The following is a 27,129-nucleotide window of genomic DNA, read 5'->3' on the forward strand; positions in this document are numbered from 1 at the left end:
ATCAAAACGGTTCTCCCCCCCCCCATCTCTGGGCGGGGCTCTACCGCAGGATCAGCTAAGTGGGAGCGCAGCCACGGTTCTGACAAGCAAGTTCGGCCAAGGTGACAGGGGCAGGAGCGCGGGTGCCCGGTCCTGGCGCCGCAGCTGGCGGGACCCCTAGGGAACAGCTCTTGACTGGGAGGACACCAAGGCCACAAGGGCAAGAGCCCTGTCCAAGGTCACCAGGCTGGCAGAACGCACCAGGCTCGTGCGCCGCCTCAGGTCCAGCTCCTGGCCCTGGAGGCGTCCGGCGCGCCGGGTGGAAATCACTGCACATCTTCGCCGCCGGCGCTTCCAGCTCCCCAGTCACTTCAAAAAAATTTTTTTTAATTTATTTATTTTAATTGGAGTCCCCAGTCACTTTTGACTCACAGCTCCAGGGCCGCAGGGCACAACTCGAAGACTTCCTTCTCGAGGGCGGGGTGTGACGGGGCCCGCAGGTCGCGCGCCGGCGCTGGCCAGGACCCAGACCGCGCGACCTGCCCGGTGCCTGCGGACCCCGCCCCTCAAGCGCCAGCACCGCCCGCAGGCTGAGGCCCCGCCCCCCGCGCAGCCGCCCCGCCCCCGAGGCTGCAGGCTCGCCCCGCCCCTCGCGCCACAGTCGCGGTCCCGCCCCACCTCACCCGGTCTGGCACGCCCCGGTGCCAGAGCTCGTGCGCGCCCCCATCCGCCCTCTCAGGGCTGCGCCGCGCGCGCGCGCCGCTTCTGGGCGGGGCCCTGCAGTGAAGGCAGGGCTCCTCCCCCTTCTGCTCCTCCTCCTCCTTCCCTACTCCTCCCCAACCTTCCCCCTCGGGCTCTCTCGCGCTCACTGTGCTCCTCTGGGCCCTGTCCGCCAGCTCCCAGCCATGGTGGCCTGGCGCTGGGCGTGCCTCATTTGCCTCGCTTTCTCCTTGGCCACTCTTGTCCAGAGAGGTAAGGCGGGCGGGGGGCACTCGGGGTCCCCGCCCTGTAGGCCGGCGCCCCGAGGGCCCGGTGGTGCGCATGAGCGGCGCGGCCCCCGCCCGAGGGCCTGCTGCGGAAGCCGCCGGCGGGCAGGCGGGGCTGTGCGGGACGTTGGGATAGGGGTGCGAGCAGAGGGCCAACCCTGCCGTGACCCCTGTGATGGGTGGGGAGAGACCAGGACCCCGCCTGTGCCCGGCTGCAAAGAGCGGGAGAGTCCCCCCTTAAAATCCTGAACAGGGTGTCTCCACCAGTGACAACAGCTGTCCCTGGGAGATTGCCGTTGGGAAAACCTTGAAGAGATCACTCGTTCCCTTGAGCAAGGCTTCTCCAAAGGTGTTTCTAGGCCACCTGCAGCAGAAGCACCCGAGGAGCCTCTGGTGCTCGCTCCTACTTTGTCAGGATCTTGGCGGGGATGGGGTGGGGGTGGAGGGGGAACAGCGGTGTGGAAGTCGGACGAGTCCCCGCGGCTGCTTCTGGTACCCATTCCAGTTTTCGAGCCATTGGTGATGTTTTGTCCAGGAGAAGGAGAGAGCAAGTCTACCAGATCAAAAAAGCAAGTTTCTTAGACCCTCACGACTCATCGCGTGGTCCAAGACCCGCAGCATCACCTGGGACTAGTGAGGGATGCCGCATCCCAGGCCCCGCCCCTGACCTACTGAGTCAGATTCTGCTTTTACTACATCCCTGGGTCACAGGCACATTCAAATTTGACAAGCATCTTAGAATAAATGTAGTCTGTGGTTAAAAATAGGGTCGCCAAGGAGTCCCAGCAGAATGTTCTTACGCTTGCTTATCTCATTTCCACATCAGAAAAAGAGGTTGAGGAAAACATTGGAGTTGAGCACAGAATTGTGCTCCGAGCTCTCCTGACACAAAGGCAGATTTAGCTAGTGACAAACACATGAGCTCAGCAAAAACAAAATCGTGTCCTATAACTGTGTTCTAGTGCGGGTTACTTTACTTATAAGGAACACTGGAAAACAGTAGACAGTCCAAGGCAGTTTTGCAAAAGATGCAGAAATGTTTCTTATGCGGTCAACCCTCCTGGAGTCTAGACAAGAAGAACCATTCAGCATTCTACAAAGGTGCCATTCTAGACACGGATGCTGCAGCAGGGGACGAACTTGAGGCTCTGTCCTTGTGGAGCTGACATCTTGGTGGGGGAGAAAATGAGCACAGACTGATCATAGTCTATATATTATGTTGTCAGCACATTGAAGCAAAACAAAGCAGGTTACAGAGTTATTGACTTTTGTTTCATTTTTTCCTTTGGAGTTACGATTTTTATTTTGCTTATGATCCATTTGTGGCAAAAAAGTTTGATCACTTGACTGACGTGCATCTAATGATATGGTACAGCTGGAAGTGGAAGCCCAAAAAAGTTAGAAAAAGGATACTGCCTTCAAGGCTGTCTTCTGCAAATCTTCAACATGGTAGGGACATTGAGAAGATGAGGAATTTAAATGATCGGGCCTCAGATTTTCACCATCATGGGGTTACACTGGGTGTTATAGAGTGGTAGAGGAAATTGCAAAGGGGTGCAACCAGCTTACAGAGGAAGAAGCGGAGGCACACAGGTGAAGTAACTTGCCTCAGGTGGCAGATCTGAGATTTGTTTCCAGGCTTGTCTCATTCCAGTTCTTGCTTTTACGCGCTAGGCATAATGCCTTTACACCTAGAGGCTGCCCTCCTACGTCTTACTGGCCAAGTGCCCTTGGGAAAGCCAGAACATGGCTTGGTTTGCTCATCCGGTTTGCTTATCCAGTTTGCTCATCAGTATAATGCCTAACAACTCAGGAAGGTATCTTGAGCGAACCAGGCGTGTGTCTCCCTCAACTTTGCAGCCCTGCTTCCATCAGCTCCCATCTCCTGAGTGCTTGCTGTGTACCACTTCACACACACACACATATATTTTTAACTGCCCCAGGAGTTTGGCTTCTTAGGTATTATCCCCGCTTACCAGATGAGAGGCCCCTGGAGACCCAGGATACCACCCATTTAGGATGGCCTCCTAGTGATCTTTTTACATTTTAATTAATGCTGAACCAGAACAATCTTGCTTCAAGGTAGGGACTCAGTTTCCTGGTTCTTTTGTGCAGAACAAGGTGACAAATCTGGGTTTTGCATTGCGGGTCCCCTCAGGGGATCTGAGCACTTTCAGTTTCAGAGCTGGTCTCAGGTCCCCACTGACTCTCCAGAAGCCCCAAAGTGGTGGATCAGGTGGGCCTGCCCAAGAGGCATTTTCTTCTTGGTCCTGGTCCTCAGTAATGAAGTGTGACTTAGAGAGCCCAGCAGGACTCAGAAAATGCTCAGAACTTCGAAGGAACGTGTGAAATCCTTCCAGGCTCCAGCATGTCAAGACAGACTTTAGGCCCTCAGGAGTTGAGAGGGTGGTTAACAAGGCATTCCTGTTCTAATTACTGATGGGTTTTAGTCCACTGTGTATTTTACTAGTTTTGAGAAATTGAGGACAGTTATGTCACCTGTCTGTACCAACAGAAATGGGAAGCTGTGCTTTTGACTTTCTGGTAGAAGGATCTCAGTGGTACAGGTGGGTGACAATCGTACAAGGGTTCCACTCCCCCCTTGTCTTCCACATGCCAGGCCCTTAGTGCGTCACACGTTTACACCTCCTAACTACCTCACAGTGGCTGTTTGCATACAGCCTTGAAAAGTAACTAATGGTAACCCATAACTCGGATGAAAAACATGTGGTCCAGTAAGGTTTTGGACTTGAACTCAGGTTTATCTGCATAAGCAAAGGAGGGATTGTAAATGCAGATATACCAAGGGATGGAGCAGGTCCCAGAAATGTGAGATGTGGTGAAGAATTTGTGATGAGTGTGTTGGCAAATAGCCAAGTGCCTGCTACCTTAAAGAGAGGTAGCCCAGGGACTTCCCTGGTGGTCCAGTGGTTAAGGCTCTGAGCCCAATGTCAGGGACACGGGTTCAGTCCCTGCTTGGGGAGCTAAGATCCCACATGCCACATACCTCGCCCCCCCCAAAAAAAATGTTTTGTTTTTTTGTTGTTGTTAAAGAAGTAGCCCAGCCAAGAGGGCTGCAGAGCCAGCCTGCCCAGCCAGAACTACCATGACACAGGGCAAGTCACTTAACTTCTTGGTGCCTCAGTTTCCTCATCTAGAAAATGGGGATAATATCACCATCTGCCTCATGGGATTGTTATTACGATTAAATGAGAACAAATGGATGAAGCACTTAGCACAACACCTGGCTCCAAGTGAGCTCTGTGTCAGTAACTATTATTGCAAAAATTACGCAGTGCAAACTTTCAAAATCTTACACTAAATGAAGGAAGCCAGACACCAAAGCACACATAGCATGATTCCATTTAGATGTAACGTCCAAAGTTAGCAAATCCATAGAGACAAAAAGTAGATTAGTGGTTGCCAGGGTCTGAGGAGAATGAAAAGTGACTGCTGAATAGGTACAGGGTTTCCTTTCAGGGTGATGGAAATGTTCTGGAAGTGGATAGAGGTGGTGGGTGTACAACCTTGTGAATGTACCGGCAACACTAAATTGTATACTTTAAAAGGTTGAGTGGTAGGTGGATTATTGTGTTGTTTAGTTGCTCAGTCATGTCAGACTCTTGTGACCCCCATGGACTGTAGCCCCCCAGGCTCCTCTGTCCATGGGATTCTCCAGGCAAGAATACTGGAGTGGGTTGCCATTCCCTTCTCCAGGGGATCTACCTGACCCAGGGATTGAACCTGGGTCTCCTGCATTGGAGGCAGATTGTTTACCATCTGAGCCACTGCCGACCAATATGTGTATTATATTTCTGTTTAAAACAAATTCACTCTAGTCCAAGAAGAAGAGATGAAGGAGGTGGCAGCATGTGACCCCTGGGTTGGGGTTGGTCTTCAGGGCCGTTGAGCTTGGTTGGGCAAGGGAGCGCACATGTGCACAGGTTGGCCCCCAGTGCTAGTGGTGCTGGGATCCAGGCAGAAGCCCTGTGGACTGACTTGGGCTGTTGAGTTTGAGCCAGACAGGCTGCAGGGGCACCTGCAATGTGCCCTGGGACTGCTTCACCCTGCTTGCCTGAGTGCAGGAATGGTCCCTGCAAAGGTGCATCCTAGGCAGAGGGGACCCTTCCCTGTCCTGCATGGCTCAGGGTTGCCCTTATGCACCCCAGTCATTGCACTGGACTAACAGGCTCTAGGGACGCTTTGCCTTTTAGTCTGCCCCGTTTTGATCGGTTTTCAACCCCTTCCTCACTGGCGAAGGTCCCATCCCCAACCCCTCCCATCACTTTGGATACCAGGTAACAAAAATGTGTGTGTTTGTTAAACACACATATGGAAGTCAGCCAGGAGTTGGTGTCACCAGGCACTGAGGAAGGGCCTCAAGCTGTGTCCAGTAGAGATGACTCCGATGAGGGTGACAAGGCTGTTTGGCTGAGCAGGGGAGTATGGGGAGCAGCTGATTTTTGGTTTTATGAGTTCAGGAAAGATCCTTTCCAGGTGAGCTAACTTTCCTGTTCTGGGTTCTTCTCCAACCTGGTGTTGGTGCTTCTCCTGCTATGTGCCTGCTCCTACCCTTTGCGCTCGGTGTTATTCCTCTTCTGCTCTCTGTGTGTAGGGGTGGGGGCGAGCTGTGGGGCTTTCTGTTCACCAAACCAGGCTTGGCCCTCCCTGAGGCTGCCTCACAGGTTCACTGACTGGCCAGGCTTGGTTTGCATGTAACAGCCGAAAGCCATCCTAAACAGGTAATAGAAATGGGTGAGAAAACCTTTCATGCATGTCAGTATTCCAAATGTTGGCAGCTAGGAAGCTGTGGGGGCTTCCCAGGTGGTGCTAGTGGTAAAGAACCCGCCTGCCATTGCAGGAGACATAAGGGACGTGGGTTCAGTCCCTAGGTTGGAAAGATCCCCCAGAGAAGGAAATGGCAACCCACTCCAGTATTCTTGCCTGGGAAATCCTATGGACAGAGGAGCCTGGCGGGCTACAGTCCATGGGGTCACAAAGAGTCGGACACGACTGAAGAGACTTAAGCATGCCGAGCACGCCCAGGAAGCTATAGGAGGTGGAATGATAATGGCTCCCAAAGATGTCTCTGGAACCTGTGACTACGTGAGTTTACATAGTGATTTTGGCCGGCAAGGAGACATAGGTCCTTGTCTTCTTTGAAGAGAGATTTCAGCAGAGAGACCAAGATTGCAAAGCAGCTACAGAGTTTGTTAGAAGCACAGCCACGTGAAAGAGCACACGGGCCAACTTGTGGAGTAGGGTAGCTATGTCTTGGCTCTAGGGGTAGCTTAGGTAGCTAATATGGGGCTAGTCTTCTGGGGTTTAGGTGAAGGTGACCCTCCTTTTGTGTCCCCTATGATCATGTCATCTGCAGTTCCTTATTTGGGCTTCCACTAAGCACACTTTTGGATCTTTTCCAGTGAGCACCTGAGCAAACCCCACTGGGAGGAGAGGAAGCCACAATGCTGATCTTATAATATTACAGTGTGTCCAAGGTTACTAGAGGATGACTTGGGACCCTTTCTGTGTGTGTGTCAGGCTGGGAACTGTCGACCACAAAAATGAGGAGGCTGCTGTAGTCTCTTTGTCTTTTATCCAATCAGGGTGCTTAATTCCTATTGGTAGTTTATGTCAAAGGATCAGCATGAAACCAGTTGCAACAGGTTAACCCGGGGCCTATCTATCTCCTCCCTCAATAGTAAAGGGGAATTAAGGTAGCAGATGAATTTAGGTTGCTGATAAGCTGAGCTTCAAATAAGATTCTCCTGGGTTGTGCTGGCCAATGAAAGGACAAGATTCATTTAAATATGGAGGAATCACAGTCAGTGTGATGTCCTGAGAGAAAGGTTCAGCTGGCCGGAGTCAGTTCTGAAGATGGAAGAAGCCAAGGAACACACACACAGACTCTCCCCTAGAGCTTCCAGAAGGAATGAAGCCCTGGTGACAACTTATTTTAGCCCAGTGAGATTACGGACTTCTGACATCCCAAACTGTAAGACAAAAGCGTGCGTTATTTTAGGGCACTACATTTGGCATCATTTGTTACAGCAGCAAGAGGAAGCTAGGAGAAGCTAAGGGTAGATCTTATAGTCCTCTTCATTCTTTGAAAAAAACATAGCTTGTGATGTTCCTTTATATTGTTTTCATTTGCCATTTAATTAACTTATTTGGCTGTACCAGATCTTCATAGCGGCATGTGGAATGTTGTTCCCTGACCAGGGAGGGGTGGAACCCAAGCCTCCTCTGTTGTCTTAGCCACTGCACCACCAGGCAAGACCCTATTTTGCCATTTTAAATCAATCCCCAATCTGCTCAGAGTTCAGGCTTTTAAAATAAATGTGCAGAAGATTGGATTGTGGTTAGGGCTTTCCAGGTGGCTCAGTGGTAAAGAATCTGCCCACCAATGGAGGAGGCATGGGTTCAATCCCCCAGAGTCGGGAAGAAGGAAGTGGCAACCCACTCCAGTCTCCTTGCCTGGGAAATCCCATGGACAAGAGGAGCCTGGCAGGCTATAGTTCGTGGGGTAGCAAGGAGTCGGATATGACTGAGGGCCTGAGCACAACGTTCTTGGTGCAGCAGTGAACGCTTTGAAGCATCTATGAGGGCTCTGAAAGGCAGTTGGTGGTCTTTTGCCTGGCTTTGATTTTAAACTGCTTCACAAGGACATCGAAGACTGTGCCCTGTGCAGGGGGCCACCTGTAGCTGGGGTCCCCGGCTGTGTCCCCCAAAAGGCCTTGCCCACCCCTACCCCCCCCCCGTCCTAACAGCTGCACTGGAAGCAGGTGCAGTCTGTGGCCAGCAGCCAGGCCTTCTTCTTTGTCTGGGTGGTGACTGCCCCTTTGCTGAGGAGGCGGAGTGTGTTGCCAGCTCCCCTCTGTCCCCAGGCAGGTTGGGAGAGAGGACCAGAGTGGAAGTGGGTGGGCCTGGACGGCCACTGCACCTTCAGTTGGTTTTTAGCTCTGATTTTGTTCATTTCCTACCTGGGTCTGCTCAGCCGATGTCCGAGGGTTCTGCAGCTTTGAAACAAAAGCACTTTGAAAACTGTAGTGGAAGCCCACAGAGAGGAGTGCCCCGCCCAGTGAACATCTGTTTAAAGGAGCGGCCAGACAGCATCTGGCTGGCATCACAAGGTGGTTCTGTGTGGGATTATTTTCCAAATGAGAGGCGGTACCCTCAGCAGGAAGCATTGTTGCAGTGCAGAATTCATGACCCCCCAAACAGGGCCAAGGCCACAGGCAGCTTGTTCTGACCTCCTTTTCATGTTTATTGCTGCTTCAGCTAGCCTGGGATGATGGAATGAACATGGGGCCTGCATTCTAGTGTGGCCCCACCATTTGCTGGCGACAGTTGCCTTATCTGCATCAAGAGGCTGCTGACCTCTCTGCTTTGTTGGCCTCACAGAATTGTTGGAGTAGCCAATTAACTGGTACTGCGAACAGGCTGTGTTGTCAAGATATTAGCGAAGTTAGGCTCCCAGGAGGGGAGGAGAATGGGAAAGAGGCCACCTGCTGAAGGACCACTTTCCTTGCTTGCTAGTCTGGGTTCTAATGAGCATTCAGGGCTTCCATTTACAAAAGCTTTTATTGACCAGAGCCAAAGTGCCCGCCGAATGAGTGAGTTGGGTTGAGTCCCAATGAGCTCAGAGGAAGAACTGTCCCAGGAGCAATTCTAATTTTGTTGCTCTTCATATCCCCTTGGCCTCTTGCAGAGTTCTAGGCTATCTTTTCTTACTTTCTCACCATTCATTCATTTGGTTCTATCATCTAGCTGAAAAAAAAAAAGTCAGGTGGAGGGGAGCAAAAATCCAAAATAGTAGTGCCTAAAAAGAAAGAAACAAAAACTTTTAATCTTTCATTGGTAAAATACACTATACCATGTGGACTTGTAGTTTGGGACTCCCATTAATTTCTTCCTAACACTTGGCCTCACAGCCCTCTCCCACAGCTGCTCCTGGCCAAGGTCAATGATGACTTCAGTGCAGCTAAAGCCCAGGGTCCTCTGACATCTCTGATCACACCCTCCCCTGGAAGCACTTTCTCCTCTTGGCTTCTGGAAGCCATGGTGGTCCTTCCTTGCCATTCTTCTTCTCCTCTCTGACCTCAGGGCTCCTGGGCATGTCTTGGACATAGTCCACCTGGTTTACCTGTGCTTGCTTCCCAGGTGCTTTCAGCAGCATCGTGGCTTGAACTGAAATCCCATCTGCATGCTTTTGACTCTTCAACTTCTATCCCCAGTCCTGATCTCTGTTGACCTTCAGGCTCCTGCATTCACCCTCCCCACATGGTCGTCTGATGCCTTGCTGGTGTTAAAAGTTATTGAAATCCTTCCAGTTCAGCTCTTCTCTCCCACCGAGTCCTCACCATTTTGTCAGGATTTCCTGACCTCACAATCCAGCAACCAAATGGCCTCTGCCCTGCGCAGCCACGTTAACTTATTTTAACATGACCCCTGCTCATTGGCATCACAGAAGACCCAGTGCAAACCTAAGCTGCTGCTGGCTACCTCCAGACCTGCTCCTCCCACCTGCGTAACTGGCAATCCATCCTGCTAGGGGCTCTGGCCACTCTTCCATGGCTATTTTCCTCATAGCCCGCATCTGAGCTGTCAGAAGACCACACCTGTGACCACCCTCAACTCATCCAGACTTCCACCTCTTTTGACTTCCTCTCTGGCTGCCTCCCTTGGCTGTGCCACTGTACCCCCTCATTGGAGCCCTGGCTGTGACTGGCAGTGACTTTCCCACAAGTGTCTCAGAGTCCACTCCTACCCCCTACACTCCAGCCTCCACACAGCAACAGAACTCTCCAACAGCGTCCAGTTGTAATGACAATAAATCTAACCCCCTACTGTGACCTACAAGTTCCAACAGAATGGGGACTACCCATTCTCTTCCCTTGGCTCCCACCCTGGCTTGGGGCTGGCTTGCTGGTACTCCAATATGCTAAGCACTCCATCGCTCTGGCATCTTCATGTTTGTCCTCCCCTCTGGCTAGAAGTTCCTCCTCCAGGTAGTTGCATGGTGGGTCTCAAGGACTTTTGGAGCACCCCTGTCGAGAGGGGACAGCATGGGGATTTGCCTTTCTCCACCAGTCACTGTTTCCACGTGGAGAAGGGTCACGGAAGGTTGAGCAACTTTTTACCTCCAGTTCAGTTCAGTCGCTCAGTTGTGTCAGACTTTTTGCAACCCCATGGACTGCAGCACACCAGGCTTCCCTGTCCATCACTAACCCCCAGAGCTTGCTCAAACTCATGTCCATCGAGTTGGTGATGCCATCCAACCATCTTATCCCCTGTCATTCCCTTCTCCTCCTGCCTTCAATCTTTCACAGCATCAGAGTCTTTTTCCACTGAGTCAGTTCTTCGCATCAGGTGGCAAAAGTATTGGAGCTTCAACTTCAGCATCAGTCCTTCCAAATGAATATTCAGGACTGATTTCCTTTAGGGTGGACTGGTTTGATCTTGCTTTCCAAGAGACTCTCAAGAGTCTTCTCCAACACCACAGTTCAAAAGCATCAATTGGTTGGCGCTTAGCTTTCTTTATGGTCCCAACTCTTACATTCATACATGACTACTGGAAAAACCATAGAGGCTATTGATCAGGGTTTCTCAACCATGGCACTGTTGACATTTAGGGTGGGAGAAGTCATCGGCAGTGGCCTCTCCTCTGCATCATAAGATACTTAGCGTTCTTGGCTTCTCCCCACTAGATGCCAGGAGCACCCGCCCCCCTGCAGTCTGCCAACCCCAAATGAATCCAGACATTGCCCAGTGCTCTCTGGGGGCAGAACCACCAAGGCTGAGACCGGCTGCTGTAGAGATTCTTTGTGACTGCACCCTTCAGTATTCCTCATGAGTCACTGAAGTTCTGTCATCGTCACATTGCCCCAGGATACACGTTAGAGAAAAGTAGATCACAGCTAACGTTTGTGGAGTGGTAGCAGCTCCAGCTGACTCTAGAAAAACACGGTCAGCTTCTTGGTGAGCTTTGAGCTCATCCTAGTTTGATCAGGCACATCACCAATCTCCTTAGGTAGCTATTTTCTGCGTAGATTCCCACAGGTGGCTCATCTATTTTGTGTTCATCCTTATTAGTTTCAATTTTAGCTGATGACCTTGTCTTTTTAAATATGTTTTACAATTTTCTGAGAACAAGTGAAAAAGAATAAACAGAAAAATGAGCCAAAGACTTGACCAGGCAATTCATAGAAGAAGAAATCAAATTGGACAACAAACATGAAAAGATGCTCAACCTCATTAGTAATTGGTGAGTTGCAAATTAAACTGTAATAAGATAAAATTACATACCCTCCAGTAAGCTAAAAATTATAATGAAGTCTGACAATACCAGGTGTTTACATGGTTACAAGAGTAATATGTGCTCTTTGTAGTAAACTTGGAAAATGTAGAAAACCCAAGGTTAACTACTCTTAACATATTGGAATACAGTCTTTTTTTTTTTTTTTTTTTTTGGCTACACTGTGTGGCTTGCAGGATCTTAGCTCCCCAGTCAGGGACTAAATCGGGGCCCTGGCAGTGACAGTGCTGAGTCCTAACCACTGGACTGCCAGGGAATTCCCTAGAATACAGTATTTCAAAGGCATTTTTTTCTCTGTAGAAATATGTATTCCACATTATTAGTATTGAACTGCATATACCTTTCCCCCTTATTGTGAAATATAGCATATAGAAAAGTGTGCAAGGCCTTTAACAAACAAGTATAAAGTAAAGATCTGTGTCATTACCAATCAGGCCAGGAAATAGAATGTTGATGGTACCTGGTGGACCTCTGTGTGCCCCGACTGGTCACAGCCCCATCCTCCCCTCAGAGCTGACACTAGCCTGCCTTTTCTGTAGTCATTTTTTTTTTTTTGCTTCTACCGTGTATCATGTGGCCCCGAATAATACAGTTTAGTTTGGTCTGTCCTCTAGCCTTGTAGAAATGGAATTACACTCTATATAGGCTTTTGAGTTTTTCCTCTTTTCCCTCCGCATTACTCATGATTTATTGTGTGTATTTGTGGCTCATTCATTTTCATTGCTATGCGTTATTCCACTGTTTGAATATACCACAAGTAAAAAAAAAATCATTATCTTATTGATGGGCTTTTGGGTTTTTTCCAGTTTTTGAACGTTTCAAGCAGTTCTGGCATAACTATTCTTATGCAGATACCCCAAGTTTCTCTGGGGTACTGGTTCTTTTTTAATTTACTGAAGTATAGTTGATTTAGAAAGTTGTGTTAATTTCTGCTGTAGAGCAAAGTGACTCGGTTATACATATACATATATTTTTTCATTATGGTTTATCATAGGATTTTGAATACAGCTCCCTATGCAATATAGTAGGACCTTGTTTATCCATTCTATATACACTAGTTTGCATCTGCCAATCCCAGACCCCCACTGCATCCCTCCTGCATCCCCTCCTTGGCAACCCCAAGTCTGTTCTCTGTGAGTCTGTTTCTATATCGTAGATATGTTCCTTTGTCCCATATTTAAGATTCCACATATAACTGATATCATATAGTATTTGTCTTTCTCTTTCTGACTTCACATAGTATGATAAACTGTAGGTCCATCCATGTTGCTGCAAATGACATTTCATTCTTATGGCTGATTAGTATTCCATTGTATATATGCATCTAGGGTGCTGGTTCTTAAACTGTGGTCTGGGGACCCTTGGAGGACCCCCAAGGCCTTCTCAGGAGTCCACAAGATCTAGCTATTTTCATAATAACACTTAAGATATTAAATGCATTTTGCATTGTTTTCTAGTGTGTGTACAGTGTTTTCCAAAGTTGATATGATGTGTAATAACATTATTCTGGTGGCCAATGGAACATGTGCTTGTGTCTTCTTGTGGTTTACATTTTTCTCAGTTTTAATTTCTAAGTGATAAGTATCAATGAGTATAAACCACATAAACAAAAGCTTTTTGAGATTCTTAATTTTTGAGTGTTTGAGCATTGCTGTCCTTGGATTCTACCTAGGAGTGGAGTGTCTGGGTGAAGTAGTCAATGTTTGTACCTTCAGTCTTTTTTTTTTTTCTTCTTCTTCTTTTTTTTTAATTGGTTTATTTTTTTATTTTTTAACTTTACAATATTGTATTTGTTTTGCCATACATTGACATGAATCCACCATGGGTGTACATGTTTTCCCCTTCCAGAACCCCCCTCCCACCTCCCTCCCCATCCCATCCCTCTGGGTCATCCTGGTGCACCAGCCCCAAGTACCCTGTATCATGCATTGAACCTGGACTGGCGATTCATTTTACATATGATAATTTACATACTTCCATGCCATTCTCCCATATCATCCCGCCCTTGCCCTCTCCCATAGAGTCCATAATACTGTTCTATTTATCTGTGTCTCTTTTGATGTCTCGCATACAGGGTTATCTTGACCGATTGACTAAATACCATATATATGTGTTAGTATACTGTATTGGTGTTTTTCTTTCTGGCTTACTTCACTCTGTATAATAGGCTCCAGTTTCATCCATCTCATTAGAACTGATTCAAATGTATTCTTTTTAATGGCTGAGTAATATTCCATTGTGTATATGTACCACAGCTTCCTTATCCATTCATCTGCTGATGGGCATCTAGGCTGCTTCCATGTCCTGGCTATTATAAACAGTGCTGCGATGATGCGCCTTCAGTCTTATCAGGTGATGCCACACCATCTTCTGGAATGAAGTGGAAGTGAAAGCCACTCAGTTGTGTCTTACTCTTTGCAACCCCCTGGACTATACAATCCATAGAATTCTCCAGGCAAGAATACTGGATTGGGATTCCATTCCCTTCTCCAGGGGATCTTCCCAACCCAGGTATTGAACCCCAGTCTCCTGCGTTGCAGGCAGATTCTTTACCGCTGACCCACCAGGGAAGCTTTATTTCCTCATGTGCTTGGTTGTTTTTGGCTGTGTATTACTAATGCCCTTGAAATATTTATGTGGGGATTCTTTGAAGCCTAAGTCTAAGGTAAATGTATCTTCTTCCAGAGAAGATTTCTATTTGACTTTGTCAGCTGCTTTAGGACATTTATTAGCCGGGGACCACTTAAAACAAATGTCTAATTATTTCCCTTTGTTTCCATAGCACCAAGGCAGCTTCCTTGCAGTCCTGTGGAGGTTGAATTGGGAGGGGGCAAGTCTGTTTCAGAGTCACTCTTAACCCCAAGGATGTGATCCTCTGGTGACCCAGTTTGGTGTGAAAAGAATTTTCTATTGAATAGTTTCCTCAATTTAGGTAGCCATGGTCCTAAACTACAGTCCCCTTTCCTGTCTTGGAAGGTTGCCAAAATCAAAGGCAAAATTTGTCCAGCCTGAGTTCCTACATCTCTGGATTTCCTGTTGTCTCTTAGGTTTTGCCATCCATGCTTGTTGTTTTACCATTTTGTGAGTTCTTCAGGGCCATTAAGGGTATGTGTTTTAAAATCACCCATTTTAATTGTTCTTAATTGGAAGGCAGCTCGAAATAATCTATCCTGCTCTTACTAGAAACACAGATTGATATATTTTTATCTTGTTTATGTGTGTAACCTTATATTGTATTTTCTTATGCAATTAAAATAGTTTTCAGTACATGACTTCTGATGGATATTAAGGCGGACTCCGGGTCTTTGCTATTATAAATTACATTTCAGTAAACATTTGTGCATCATATTTGACTGAGGATAATGACAGGATGGCTGAGAGGTGGGTAGAGAGATGGTATGAACCTTAGTCAGTGCTCCATTTGTGTCGGTTGTTGTTCCTGTTCTTATCATGTACACACATGAGGTGGCTGGGGGGCCTGTGGAGGAGGAGACAGTCTTGTACTGGGCTGTGAGGAACCAGCCAGACAGTTAAGGGTTGAAAGGACTCATGCCAGGTGACAAAGGGAGCCAATTAAGGAATGTGATTGCCAAGGTACCCTGGGGGCCTGGCTTGAGTCACAAACCCTGACCTGGCAGCTGAGCCAATGCCAGTCAGCACAGGGATGTGAGACCTGCTACTGCACCAAGATGCCACCCCAGAATGCAGCCAGGATCCCCCATGAGGTGTGTTCATTCAGTGCCTCCAGGCACCCTGCTGTGTGCTGAACCAACGTGGATGACTCTAGCACTGGCCTTGCTTCCAGAAGCTCCCAGTGTGGTGGGTTCTCCTCTCGAAGTTGCAGATTGGCAGGGTGAGAGCAGAAGTTGTGACAGGGATGGCTGATGCTGGCTCGGATGTCTGCCATGACCGTGCCGGGATGGTGCCAGTTGGGAAAGGAAGAGGAGTCAGTCGAAGGCCCCACGGAAAGCAGGAGGGGCTGGCACAGGGCTGCCTGGCATGCTCTGCAGGTCTGCTGTGGCAGGAGGTCCGGGCAGGATTGCCAGGACAGGGCCCAAGCCAGAGAGTGGGATATGCAAGGCGGTGCAGTTCATCATGTAGAATGGAGATGGAGTTTCCTCTAGCCAGGTGAACATGCATCAGTATCTCATGCCTTTTTATAGCTCAATAGTTTTCCGTTGTATTGGTACAACACTTTATTTATCCATTCATCAGATGATGGACACAGGTTATTTCTACTCTTTGGCTACTGTGAATACTGCGGTAAACATTTATGTACAGACTTTTGTGTGGACATATGTTTTCAAGAAGACTCTTGAGAGTCCTTTGGACAGCAAGGAGATCAAACCAGGCCATCCTAAAGGAAATCAACCCTGAATATTCCTTGGAAGGACTGGTGCTGAAGCTGAAACTCCAGTACTTTGGCCACCTGATGTGAAGAGTTGACTGATTGTAAGAGACCCAGATGCTGGGAAAGATTGAGGGCAGGAGGAGAAGGGGACGACAGAGGATGAGATGGCTGGATGGCATCACCAACTCAATGGACATGAGTTTGAGCAAGCTCCAGGAGATGGTGCAGGACAGGGAAGCCTGGCGTGTTGCTGTTTGTGGGGTCACAAAGAATCGGACACAACTTAGCAACTGAACAAAAACAATGTTTTCAGTTATCTTGGGTAGAATTGCTAGGTCATATGATAATGTTGTGTTTTAACTCTTAAGGAATTGTCAGGTGAGTTTATAATCTCACCAGCAGTGTGTGAAGGTTCCAGTTTCTCCCCATTCTCACCAGTGCGTATTTTCTGTTGTTTTGAGAAAAAACATCCTAATGACTGTGCAGTAGTATCTCATTGTGGTTTTGTATTTGCCTTGTGACTAATGAAGTTGAATGTTGTTTCCTGTGCTCATTGGGTCACATTCTTTAGTGAAAGTATGTCCAATGCAGAGACTACTAAAGTGGGAACCAGGAGGTCTAAAGCTAACGATAGCCATGATCTGATCCACAGCGGGCACTTTATATGGCTTGTTAGATTGATAGATTCCCAGGTCCTTTATGGTATGTTGTTCCTGTTAGACTTATTCCCAAGTACTTTATATTCTTGTTATAAATGTGATTTCCCCAGTTAAAATTTTAAGTAATGATTGTTGTCATTTAAGAAAGCTACTGTGTGTGTGTGTATATATATATATACACATACACACACACTAAATTAAGAAGCTTCCTGCATGTATCTGCCCAGTAGATGCATCTGCTTCCTGCATGCATCTTCCTTCCAATTCCACACCCCAGTGAGGTCACCAGTATCAATGATTTGGGCCGGCTATTTCAGTATCTACTTTAAAAATGCATTTGCCCTGATGGCCTCAGTGAAACCTTAGAGTAGACCAATGGGGCAAATGACAGAAGGTACACTCCAGTTTGATTGAGAAAATAAAGGGAGATGAAGAGGAAAGGCAGGGAGTGGAGATCTGAAGGAAAACATAAGCATGTTCTTAGGTGAGTGAAAAGAGCCAAGGAAAGAGGGTGATGACTGAAACACAGACAGGAAGTGATGGGATTGATTAATAATTTAGTTTACTAGAGAGCAGGCAGTGGAAGTAGGAGTGTAGAACTGGTGGCAGGAAGTGTCTAGACTAGAGATATTCAAATAGTGGGCCTCAGAGGCCTTTGAATTGACATTGGGGTCATTGTTGTCTGTAAACACAATAAGTGGCACAGCTGCATTATTCGTGTACTGGAGTTAAAATGCATTTAGATTGTTAGAACGACATTTAGATGTTTTGATTAAACAAAATGCAGACATTTTAGAATCTGATGGGACAAGCCTTTATTAAACTATTCTTTATAAAATTTCCTGTTTCCCTATGCATACTATGGGTCAAATTTTCAAGGTAAAAAAGTCCATTGGGATTTTAATTGAAATTGCATTGACTAGGTTGATTTTTAGGAAAGCTGACTTTAAAAAAGCATTACATTTTCCCACCCAAACACTGGTTTCTCTACTGAGTTCTGTGTTCTTTTACATTGTATATCTTTCTTCATGTTCTATCTCACATTTCTTGTTAGACTTATTCCCAAGTACTTTATATTCTTGTTATAAATGTGATTTTTCCCCAGTTAAAATTGTAAGTAATGATTGTTGGCATTTAAGAAAGCTACTGATATATATATATATATATATATATATATATATATATATAAACATATTTTTATTGCTAATCCCCTTACTAAACAATCTGTATTTCTCCTAGTTTTTCACTTGATTCTCTTGGCATCTTGGCATTTCTAGGTATATGATCATAGCATCTGCAAACAGCACTGACTTGGCCTCCTCTCCAGTAATTTTCCCCCCTTAGTAATCTCTCACCTGATTCTCCTGACTAGCACACCCAGGACTGTGTTAAATAATAGTGGTGCTAAGGGACCTCCTTGCTTGTTTGTGACTTTGGTTTGTGATATATTGCTTTGTCTTACTCCTATAAATCTTCACTCCTATTTTACAAAGGATTGGGATTTTTGAAAAATCAGATTTAGACACTGAATTGTATCCAGTGTTGGTTTGGTATCTCAAGATCTGTTTGTTCACCTTTAACCCATTAATATAGTAAACCCTATCCCTAGACCCCATCCTGGCGAGCGTTCCAGTGATCCCACTGTGCTTTGGACATGTTCTTTTTGAGTACATGCTTGGGTGCTATTTGTGCACACACTATTTTTATGTCAGTATTCAAAAGTGACATTGGTGTGTAGTGTTCTTTTCTATGCTGCCTTTTCCAAGTGCCGTTAAAATATGGGACATTTTTATTATTTCTCTGCTCTAGAAAATTCAAACAGTAGAGAAATCATCTGTCTTTTGAGGATTACAGTAATTCTCCTGTGGATTGAGCCTGGTTGGTACTTCTAGAGCAGTAGTCCTACATAGCTTTCTGATTTTTTTCCTCATGGTGCTCTATTTAGGTTTTCTCTTATAAGTATATATAAAATTCTATCTATATGTTAGGTTTTCTTTCTTCTTGACTAATTTTTGAAAATTTATGTAGTTCTAGAATAATATCCATTTAATCTAGCTCAATATAAACTCCATAAAGGCAGGATTTTTTTTTTGTCTGTTGTGCTCACTGGTGTTGTGCTCTCTAGGACCTAGAACAGGGTAGGGCACATAGTAGGTATTTATAAATATTTGTAGTCTTTTGATTTCCTTTTGTATTTTTTCTCATTCTTAAAATTTGGGTATCATTTCTTTTTATCTTTTTTTTTATGACTAGGTTAATGAGTGACTTAGCTCTTTTGTTGATGATTTTTTTTAATTGAAGGATAATTGCTTTACAGAATTTTATTCTTTTCTGTCAAACCTCAACATGAATCAGCCATTGGTATACATACATCTCCTCCGTTTTGAACCTCCCTCCCATCTGCCTCCCCATCCCACCCCTCTGGGTTGATACAGAGCCCCTGTTTGGGTTTCCTGAGACATACAGCAAATTCCTGTTGGCTATCTATTTTACATATGGTAATGTAAGTTTCCATGTTACTCTCTCCATACATCTCACCCTCCCCTCCCCTTTCCCCATGTCCATAAGTCTATTCTCTATGTTCCTCCACTGCTGCCCTGCAAATAAATTCTTCAGTACCATTTTTCTAGATTCCATATATATGTGTTAGTATATGATATTTATCTTTCTCTTTCTGACCTATTTCACTCTGTATAATAGGCTCTAGGTTCATCCACCTCATTAGAACTGACTGAAATGTGTTCCTTTTTATGGCTGAGTAATATTCCATTGTGTATATGTATCACAGCTTCTTTATCCATTCATCTGTTGATGGACATCTAGGCTGCTTCCATGTTCTAGCTATTGTAAATAGTGCAATGAATAATGGGATGCATGTCTTTTTCTGTTTTGCTTTCTTCAGGGTATATGCCTAGGAGTGGGATTGCTGGGTCATATGGTGCTTTTATTCCTAGTTTTAAAAGAAATCTTCATACCATCTTCCATAGTGGCTCTATCAATTTACATTCCCACCAACAGTGCGAGAGCATTCCCTTTTCTCCACACCTTCTCTAGCATTTATTGTTTGTAGACTTTTTGATGTTGGCCATTCTGACCGGTGTGAGTTGGTATCTCATGTAGTTTTGATTTGCATATCTCTCAAAATGAGTGGTGTTGAACATCTTTTCACATGTTTGTTAGCCATCTGTGTTTCTTTGAAGAAATGTCTGTTTAGGTCTTTTTCCCACTTTTTGATTGAGTTGTTTGTTTTACTGGAATTGAGTTGTATGAGCTGCTTGTGTATTTTGGAAATTAATTGTCAGTTGTTTCATTTGCTACTATTTTCTCCCATTCTGAGGGTTGTCTTTTCACCTTGCTTATAGTTTCCTTTGCTGTGCAAAAGTTTTTAAGTTTAATCCGATCCCACTTGTTTACTTTTGTTTTTATTTTCATTACTGTAGGAGGTGGGTCATAGAGGATCTTGTTTTGATTTATGTCATCAAGTGTTCTGCCCATGTTTTCCTCTAAGGGTTTTATAGTTTCTGGTCTTATAGTTAGGTCTTTAATCCATTTTGAATTTATCTTTGTGTATGGTGTTAGGAAGTGTTCTCATTTCATTCTTTTACATGTAGCTGTCCAGTTTTCGCAGCACCATTTACTGAAGAGGCTGTCTTTGCCCCATTGTATATTCTTGCCTCCTTTGTCAAAAATAATGTACCCATAGGTGCAGGGGTTTATTTCTGGGCTTTCTATCTTGTTCCATTGGTCTATACTTCTGTTTTTGTGCCAGTACCATACTGTCTTTTTTTTTTTTTTATAAATTTATTTATTTTAGTTGGGGGCTAATTACTTTACAATATTGTAGTGGGTTTTGCCATACATTGACATGAATCAGCCATGGGTTTACATGTGTTCCCCATCCTGAACCCCCCTCCCACCTCCCTCCCCATCCCATCCCTCTGGGTCATCCCATTGCCGCAGCCCTGAGCATTTGTCTCATGCATCGAACCTGGAATGAGCCTCTTGATGAAAGTGAAAGAGGAGAGTGAAAAAGTTGGCTTAAAGCTCAACATTCAGAAAACTAAGATCATGGCATCTGGTCCCATCACTTTATGGGAAATAGATGGGGAAACAGTGGAAACAGTGTCAGACTTTATTTTGGGGGCCTCCAAAATCACTGCAGATGGTGATTGCAGCCATGAAATTAAAAGACGCTTACTCCTTGGAAGGAAGGTTATGGCCAACCTTGATGGGGTGCTTCTCTGTAGATGGTTGCCTGAGCACTTAAAGACACACCACGGACAACGTCCTTCTCTGTAGTTGGGCGTGGCAGCCACTAAAATGGACACTACCTGTGGGGACCTACTCCTTAGATGGGGGTCGCTATTCTGTAGATCGGCGGGTCAGTCTATTAAACGGCACCCTGAGTGGGGTCTTACTAGTAGATTGGCACGTCAGGCACTTAAAGGGGCACCCTGATTGGGGTCCTTCTCTGTAGATGGTTCGTGAGCACTTAAAGACACACCACGGGTGGCGTCCTTCTCTGTACATGGGCGTTTGAGGCATTTAAAGGGCACCCTGGGTGGGGTCCTTCTCTGCATATAGTTGCCTGAGCACATAAAGAGACACCACAGGTGGCGTCCTTCTGTGTACATGGACGTTTGAGGCACTTAAAGGGGCACCCTGGGTGGCGTCCTTCTCTGTAGATGGACGTTTCAAGCCCTTAAAAGGGCACCCTGATTGGGGTCCTTCTCTGTAGATGGTTCGTAAGCACGTAAAGCCACACCACGGGTGGCGTCCATCTCTGTACATGGGAGTTTCAGGCCGTTCAGAGGGCACCCTGGGTGGGGTACTTCTCGGCAGATGGTTGCCTGAGCACTTAAAGACACACCACAGGCGGTGTCCTTCTCTGGACATGGGCGTGGCAGGCACTTAATGGGCACTACGAGTGGGGACCTACTCCTTAGATGGGCATCGCTACTCTGTAGATCGGTGATTCAGTCTCTTAATGGGCACAATGACTGGAGTCTTTCTAGTAGATTGGCACGTCAGGTACTTAAATGGGCACCACGATTGGGGTCCTTCTCTGTAGATGGTTGTCTGAGTACTTAAAGACACATCATGGGTGGCGTCCTTCTCTGTACATGGGCGTTTCAGGCACTTAAACGGGCAACCTGGGTGGGGTCCTTTTCTGTAGGTGGTTGACTGAGCACTTAGAGACAAACCACAGGTGGCGTCCTTCTCTGTAGATGGGCGTGGCAGGCACGTAAAAGGGCATCTTGGGTGGGGACCTTTTCTGTAGATGTTTGCCTGAGCTCTTGAAGACACACCACACGTGGCGTCCTTCTCTGGAAATGGGCGTGTCAGGCTCTGAAAGGGCCACCGGCTGGGGGGACCTAGTTCTTAGATGGGCATGTCAGGCACTTAAAGGGGCACCCTTGGTGGGGTCCTTCTCTGTAGATGGTTGCATGAGCACTTAAAGATACACCACAGGTGGCGGCCTTCCCTTTTCATGGGCGTTTCAGGCACTTACAGGGGCACCCTTGCTGGGCTCTTTCTCTGTAGATGGTTGCATGAGCACTTAAGGACACACCAAGGGTGGCGTCCTTCTCTGTACATGGGCCTTTCAGGCACTTACAGGGGCACCATGGGTGGGGTTCTTCTCTGTAAATGGTTCCCTGCGCACTTAGAGACACACCACGGGTGGCGTCCTTCTCTGTACATGAGCGTTTCAGGCACTTAAAGGGGCACCCTGGGTGGGGTCCTTCTCTGTAGATGGTTGCCTGCGCAGTTAGAGACACATCACTGTCAGCGTCCTTCTCTGTCCATGGGCGTTACAGGCAGTTGAAGGAGCACCCTGGGTGGGGTCCTTCTCTGTAGATGATTGCCTGAGCACTTAAAGACCACGAGTGCATCCTTCTCTGTCCATGGGCGTTTCAGGCAGTTGAAGGGGCACCCTGTTTGGGGTCCTTCTCTGTAGATGGGCCATTCAGGCTCTTAAAGGGGGTCCTTCTCTGTAGATGGGTGTTTCAGACACTTAAAGGGGTACCCTGGGTGTGGTGCTTCTCTGTACACCGGCTCTGGCTCTTAAAGGGGCACCTGGGTGGGATCCTTCTCTATAGATGGGCGTTTCAGGCACTTAAATGGACACCCTGGGTGGGGTTCTGCTCTGTATATCTGAATGTCAGACACTTAAAGGGGCACCCTGGGTGCAGTGCTTCTTTGCAGATGGGTGGGTGAGACACTTAAAGAGGCACCTTGGGTTGGGTCCTACTCTGTAGATCGGTGGGTCAGGCTCTTAAAGGGGCACCCTGGGAGGGGTCCTACTTTGAAGATCGTCGAGTCAGTCTCTTAAAAGGGCACCCTGGGTGGGGTCCTTCTCTGTAGATGGGCGTTTCAGGCACTTAATGGGGCACCCTGGGAAGTGTCCTACTCTGGAGATCGGAGTGTCAGTCTCTTAAAGGGGCACCCTGGGTGGGGCCCTACTAGTAGTTGGCATGTCAGGCATTTGAAACGGCTCCCTGGGAGAGGCCCTGCTCTGTAGATGAGCGTTTCAGGCTCTTAAAGGGCCACCGTGGATGGGGTCCTTTTCTCTAGATAGGAGTGTCTGTCTGGCTCTTCAAGGAGCATCCTGTGTGGGGACCTACTCCGTAGATCGGTGGATCAGGCTCTTAAAGGGGCACCCTCTGTGGGGTCCTTCTCTGTAGATCGGTACAACAGGAACTTAAAAGGGCACCCTGCTTGGGGTCTTTCTCTGTAGTTGGGTGGGTCAGGCTCTAAAGGGGCACCCTGGGTGGGGTCCTACTCTGTAGATTGGCACATCAGGCACTTAAAGGGCACCCTGGGTGGGGTCCTTCTCTGTAGATGGGTGCATCAGGCACTTATAGGGGCAACGTGAGTTGGGTCCTTCTCTGTAGATTGGAGTGTCTGGCTTTTAAAGGAGCACCCTGGGTGGCGACCTACTCCTTAGATGGGCCTATCAGGCAGTTAAAGGGGCACCATGTGTGGGATCCTACTCTAGTTGGGTGAGTCAGATGCTTGATGGCCCAGCTTCTCTACTGTTCAGTTGCTGATGCTGGCCTGTGCGGAAAGATGGGCTATGGTGATTGCTCCACCCCCTATGTGTGACTTAGCAGTATCACCTTGCTTCCATTGCTGCCTGGTTTTCCTTCCACAGTTATTTCCCACCACAATCTCCTCCCTCACGTCCCCTCGGTCCATCTCTCCACAGTCAACAGCAGTCCTTGCCCTGGGATTGTTCCACAATCCCTAAGCTCCAGTTCCCAGCTGCTGCGCCTTACAGGGGACCTGCATCCCTGTCCGGGGTATGTATGGCTGCAGCATGGACTGTCTGATTCTCATTCCATTTAGGCTGCCACAGATCAGATCTTTCACTCTCAGCCTTAAATGTTTCTCCTCTGACTTAGATAATTGCCCCAATGTGGGGATCAGACCCCTGCTTCAGTTCCCCTACCCACCGAGGGCAGGTCTAGTCCTAGTTACACTCCTGTTTCCCCCCCTAGTTCCTTTGTCCTCCTGAGTTTTGCGTGGTTCTGTACTTTTTTGCTGGTCAGGTACTCCTGTCCTGTCATCTTTCAGCTGGTGTTCTGCATGCACTTCCTTGCTGAAGATTTTTAAGGAGATATAGGCAGTAGGGAGCAAGTCACCTATTAGAGGGAAAAAGGTAGGTGCAGTTTACTTCACCCTGCTTCATGACAGTATTTGATGCCATAAGATGTCACAGCAACACCTCTACATAGTTTTGAGGCAAAAAGTTTAGGTCAGGTTGTCATTCTCATGGAGAGGTGATATAAAGGCATTCGGAATAATGGTATGTTTCCTGAACCCACATGTTGATGGCTTTATTTGCAATTATCAAACACATGAATCAGCCCAAATGCCCTTTGATGGATAAATGGATAAATTGTGGTACATCTACCATGTGGAGTACTACTAAGCAATGGAAAAGGAACAAACTTGATATGCACAACAACCTGGATGAATCTCAGATATAGTATGCTATGTGAAAGAAGCCAGTCTTAAAAGAAGACATAATGCATTATCCCATTTCTATTACATTCTTGAAATTACACCATTAAAGAGAGAACAGATTAGTCATGGTTAGCAGTCACAGTGGTTAGCAGTAGGGGATGGGAAGAGGAAAGGTGGCAGAGAGGTTGGTATTGTTACAAAAAGGCAGCATAAGGGGTACTTGTGCCAATGGAACTATTCTTTATCTTGACTGTGGTGGTCACATGAATCTACACTTGTGGTAAAACTGTACAGTACTTAATAAATACTAAACAAATGCAAGTAGAACTGGGGAAATCTGAATAAGATGGGTGGCTTGTAGCAATGTCAGTATACTGATTGTGATAATGTAGTATTTTGCATAATATGACCTTTGGGAGAACTAGGCAAAGTATACAAGGGATCTCTTCATTTTATTTCTAAACACTTTATTTCTAAACATTTTATAGTTAAATATACAATATTTATTAATATAAGAACATAGAGTTAGGTGAATAGATGTGGGTAACACTTTTTATTCTTTGGCTATTTAAATTTTTAAAATTGAATTATAGTTGATTTACAGTGTTTAGTTTCAGATGTACAGCAAAGTGACTCAGTTATACATACATACATAGCTATTCTTTTTCAGATTCTTTTCCCTTGTAAGTTATGACGGAGTATTAAATAGAATTCCCTGTGCTATGCAGCAGGTCTTTATTGATTATCTATTTTTATATATAGTAGTGTGTATGTTAAACCCAAACTCCCAGTTTATCCCTTCCCCCTATATTGTTTCTTATAGTTGTGTAGGAATCTAGTTATCTCAATAAGATTTTCAGTGAAAAAAATGGAATGCTTTGAAGGCTATATGTCACTCAGGAACCCTCTTGGGGACATCTACTTAATAACACAAAACCACTAAGCAAGAGGTGATTCAAAGTAATGATTCTGAGCAGGGGATGCGAAGGAGGGCAGAATTGGCAGTGGGCACAGCTACCTTCCAGCAGATCTCTGGCTGATTGATCGGGTAGAGAAAGATGTCTGGCAGGAAACTCTGGGCCCAGCGCTCAGAACCACTTTGAATGTGAGTATTTCAGTTTAGAGTTGGGGGCAATAAGAGCTGACATCACAGGAGGAGGTGGGATCTAGTTGGGAGAGTGCGTGAACCTGAGCGGTGGCTCTCTGGGGAGTCCCAGCATTGAAGGGGTGGACAGAGTAGCTACAAGAGGAGATAAGGCCCGGAGGAGGAGCGTGGCATGTGGTTTCAGAACAGTGTCTCAGGGAAGGTTGCTCAGTGGTGTCAAAGGTGGTGGAGGGTCAGAAGGAGGAGCCCTCAGGTAGGCCATGTGCCTGTCCTCCAGGTGTTGCCATTCTCGGCCATGTGCTCTCCTTACACTCCTCTCACCCCTGAAGCCCCTCTTAACTCTCCTCGCTGACCCTCCCTAACCTGGCCTTCCTCATCTGCAGCCTCCTCCTCTTTCTTTGTCCACTTCCAGCCACATCCACCCCTCCTGACTGCCCTGTGCTTTCTGCGAACAGCCAGCCTCTGCACCCCTGAGGCTTGACTTGGGAGGTTTCCTCTACCCCAGGGCCCTCTCCTCTGCTTGCCTTTCTGATCTGAGCTCAGCTGCCCCCAACTCACTGCAGCCTGACAGGTGGAGCTGGTGACAGCCGCTGTGATGTTGGGTCACCTGGCACACACAGCTGTTGTAACCCCATTTGTTTCAATAACTCCACCCCGGGCCTGAGGTCAAGAACTCTGCTTTTCTCATCTTTCTCTCTCTTCCAGTCCCTGGTAGGTCCTCAGTGTTTGGTGGCTAAATAGTCCTGCCCTAACTGGTTGGTTCTATAATCCTATGAAAAGCATTCACTGAAGGATTACCTTTAATGAAAACTCTTAGGTCATTGACAATCTGATTGGATTTGCAGAAATCTGAATTACAAGCATCAGGCTCAGAACGGTTCTGTTGTGTCCAAGCAAACCCTACCAGCCCCTGGAAGTACGCCCTGTTTTGCTTTTGGGCAGTCAGGCTCAGAGCCTGGTTAGGGGCCAGGTGTATTTATAGAAAGCAAGACATCCACCCTCCCCTCCCTGCCCCCACTGGCTTTCCTGTGACTCTCATCCTGAAATTCAGGTTTCCTTTTATTTAATGGCTTAAAAAAAATTGATGTCTAATTCATGTACCAAGAAATTCACCCCTTTAAAATATACAACTCGGCAGCATGTAGGACACTGACAGAGCTGTATAACTGCCACCTCTCTCTAGTTCATGACATTTTCATCACCCAAAGGTGAAACCTGTATCATTAAGCAGTCAGTCTACATGCTCCCCTTCCCCTGCTCCTCAGTTCAGTCGCTCAGTCACGTCCGACTCTTTGCAACCCCATGGACTGCAGCAAACCAGTCTTCCCTGTCTATCACCAACTCCTGGAGTTTACTCAAACTCATGTCCATCACATCAGTGTTGCCATCCAACCATCTCATCCTCTGTCGTCCCCTTCTCCTCCCGCCTTCAATCTTTCCCACCATCAGGGTCTTTCCCAATGAGTCGATTCTTCCAATCAGGTGGCCAAAGTATTGGAGTTTTACCTTCAGCATCAGTCCTTCCAATGAATATTCAGGACTGATCTCCTTTAGGATGGACTGGTTGGATCTCCTTGCAGTCCAAGGGACTCTCAAGAGTCTTCTCCAACACCACAGTTCAAAAGCTCCTGGCCACCTCTAATCAGCTCCCTGTGTCTGTGGATTTACCTATTCCAGATGTTTTATGTAAATGGAATCATGCAGTGTGTGACGTTTTGTGTCTGGCTTCTTTCACTTTGTATAAGGTTTTTCAAGGCTCA

At 46.7% G+C, this 27,129-nt stretch overlaps 1 protein-coding gene across 5 annotated transcripts in view; it reads left to right on the top strand.

The window, feature by feature from the left end:
* The first annotated feature begins 823 nt into the window (after nt 1-823).
* Nucleotides 824-27,129, top strand: part of CD99L2 (CD99 molecule like 2) — a 90,834-nt gene continuing 64,528 nt past the window's right edge. For all 5 annotated transcript variants that reach the window (XM_081564613.1, XM_081564615.1, XM_081564614.1 and 2 more), the window contains exon 1: nt 824-951. In XM_081564613.1, the coding sequence (XP_081420739.1) occupies nt 885-951 (67 nt within the window). In that variant the 5' untranslated portion in view covers nt 824-884. The remainder of the gene's footprint in view (nt 952-27,129) is intronic.

The sequence above is a fragment of the Giraffa tippelskirchi genome, chromosome X (assembly GCF_054371585.1).
Source record: "Giraffa tippelskirchi isolate mGirTip1 chromosome X, T2T-mGirTip1v1.2.pri, whole genome shotgun sequence".
NCBI classification, from domain to species: Eukaryota; Metazoa; Chordata; class Mammalia; order Artiodactyla; family Giraffidae; genus Giraffa; species Giraffa tippelskirchi.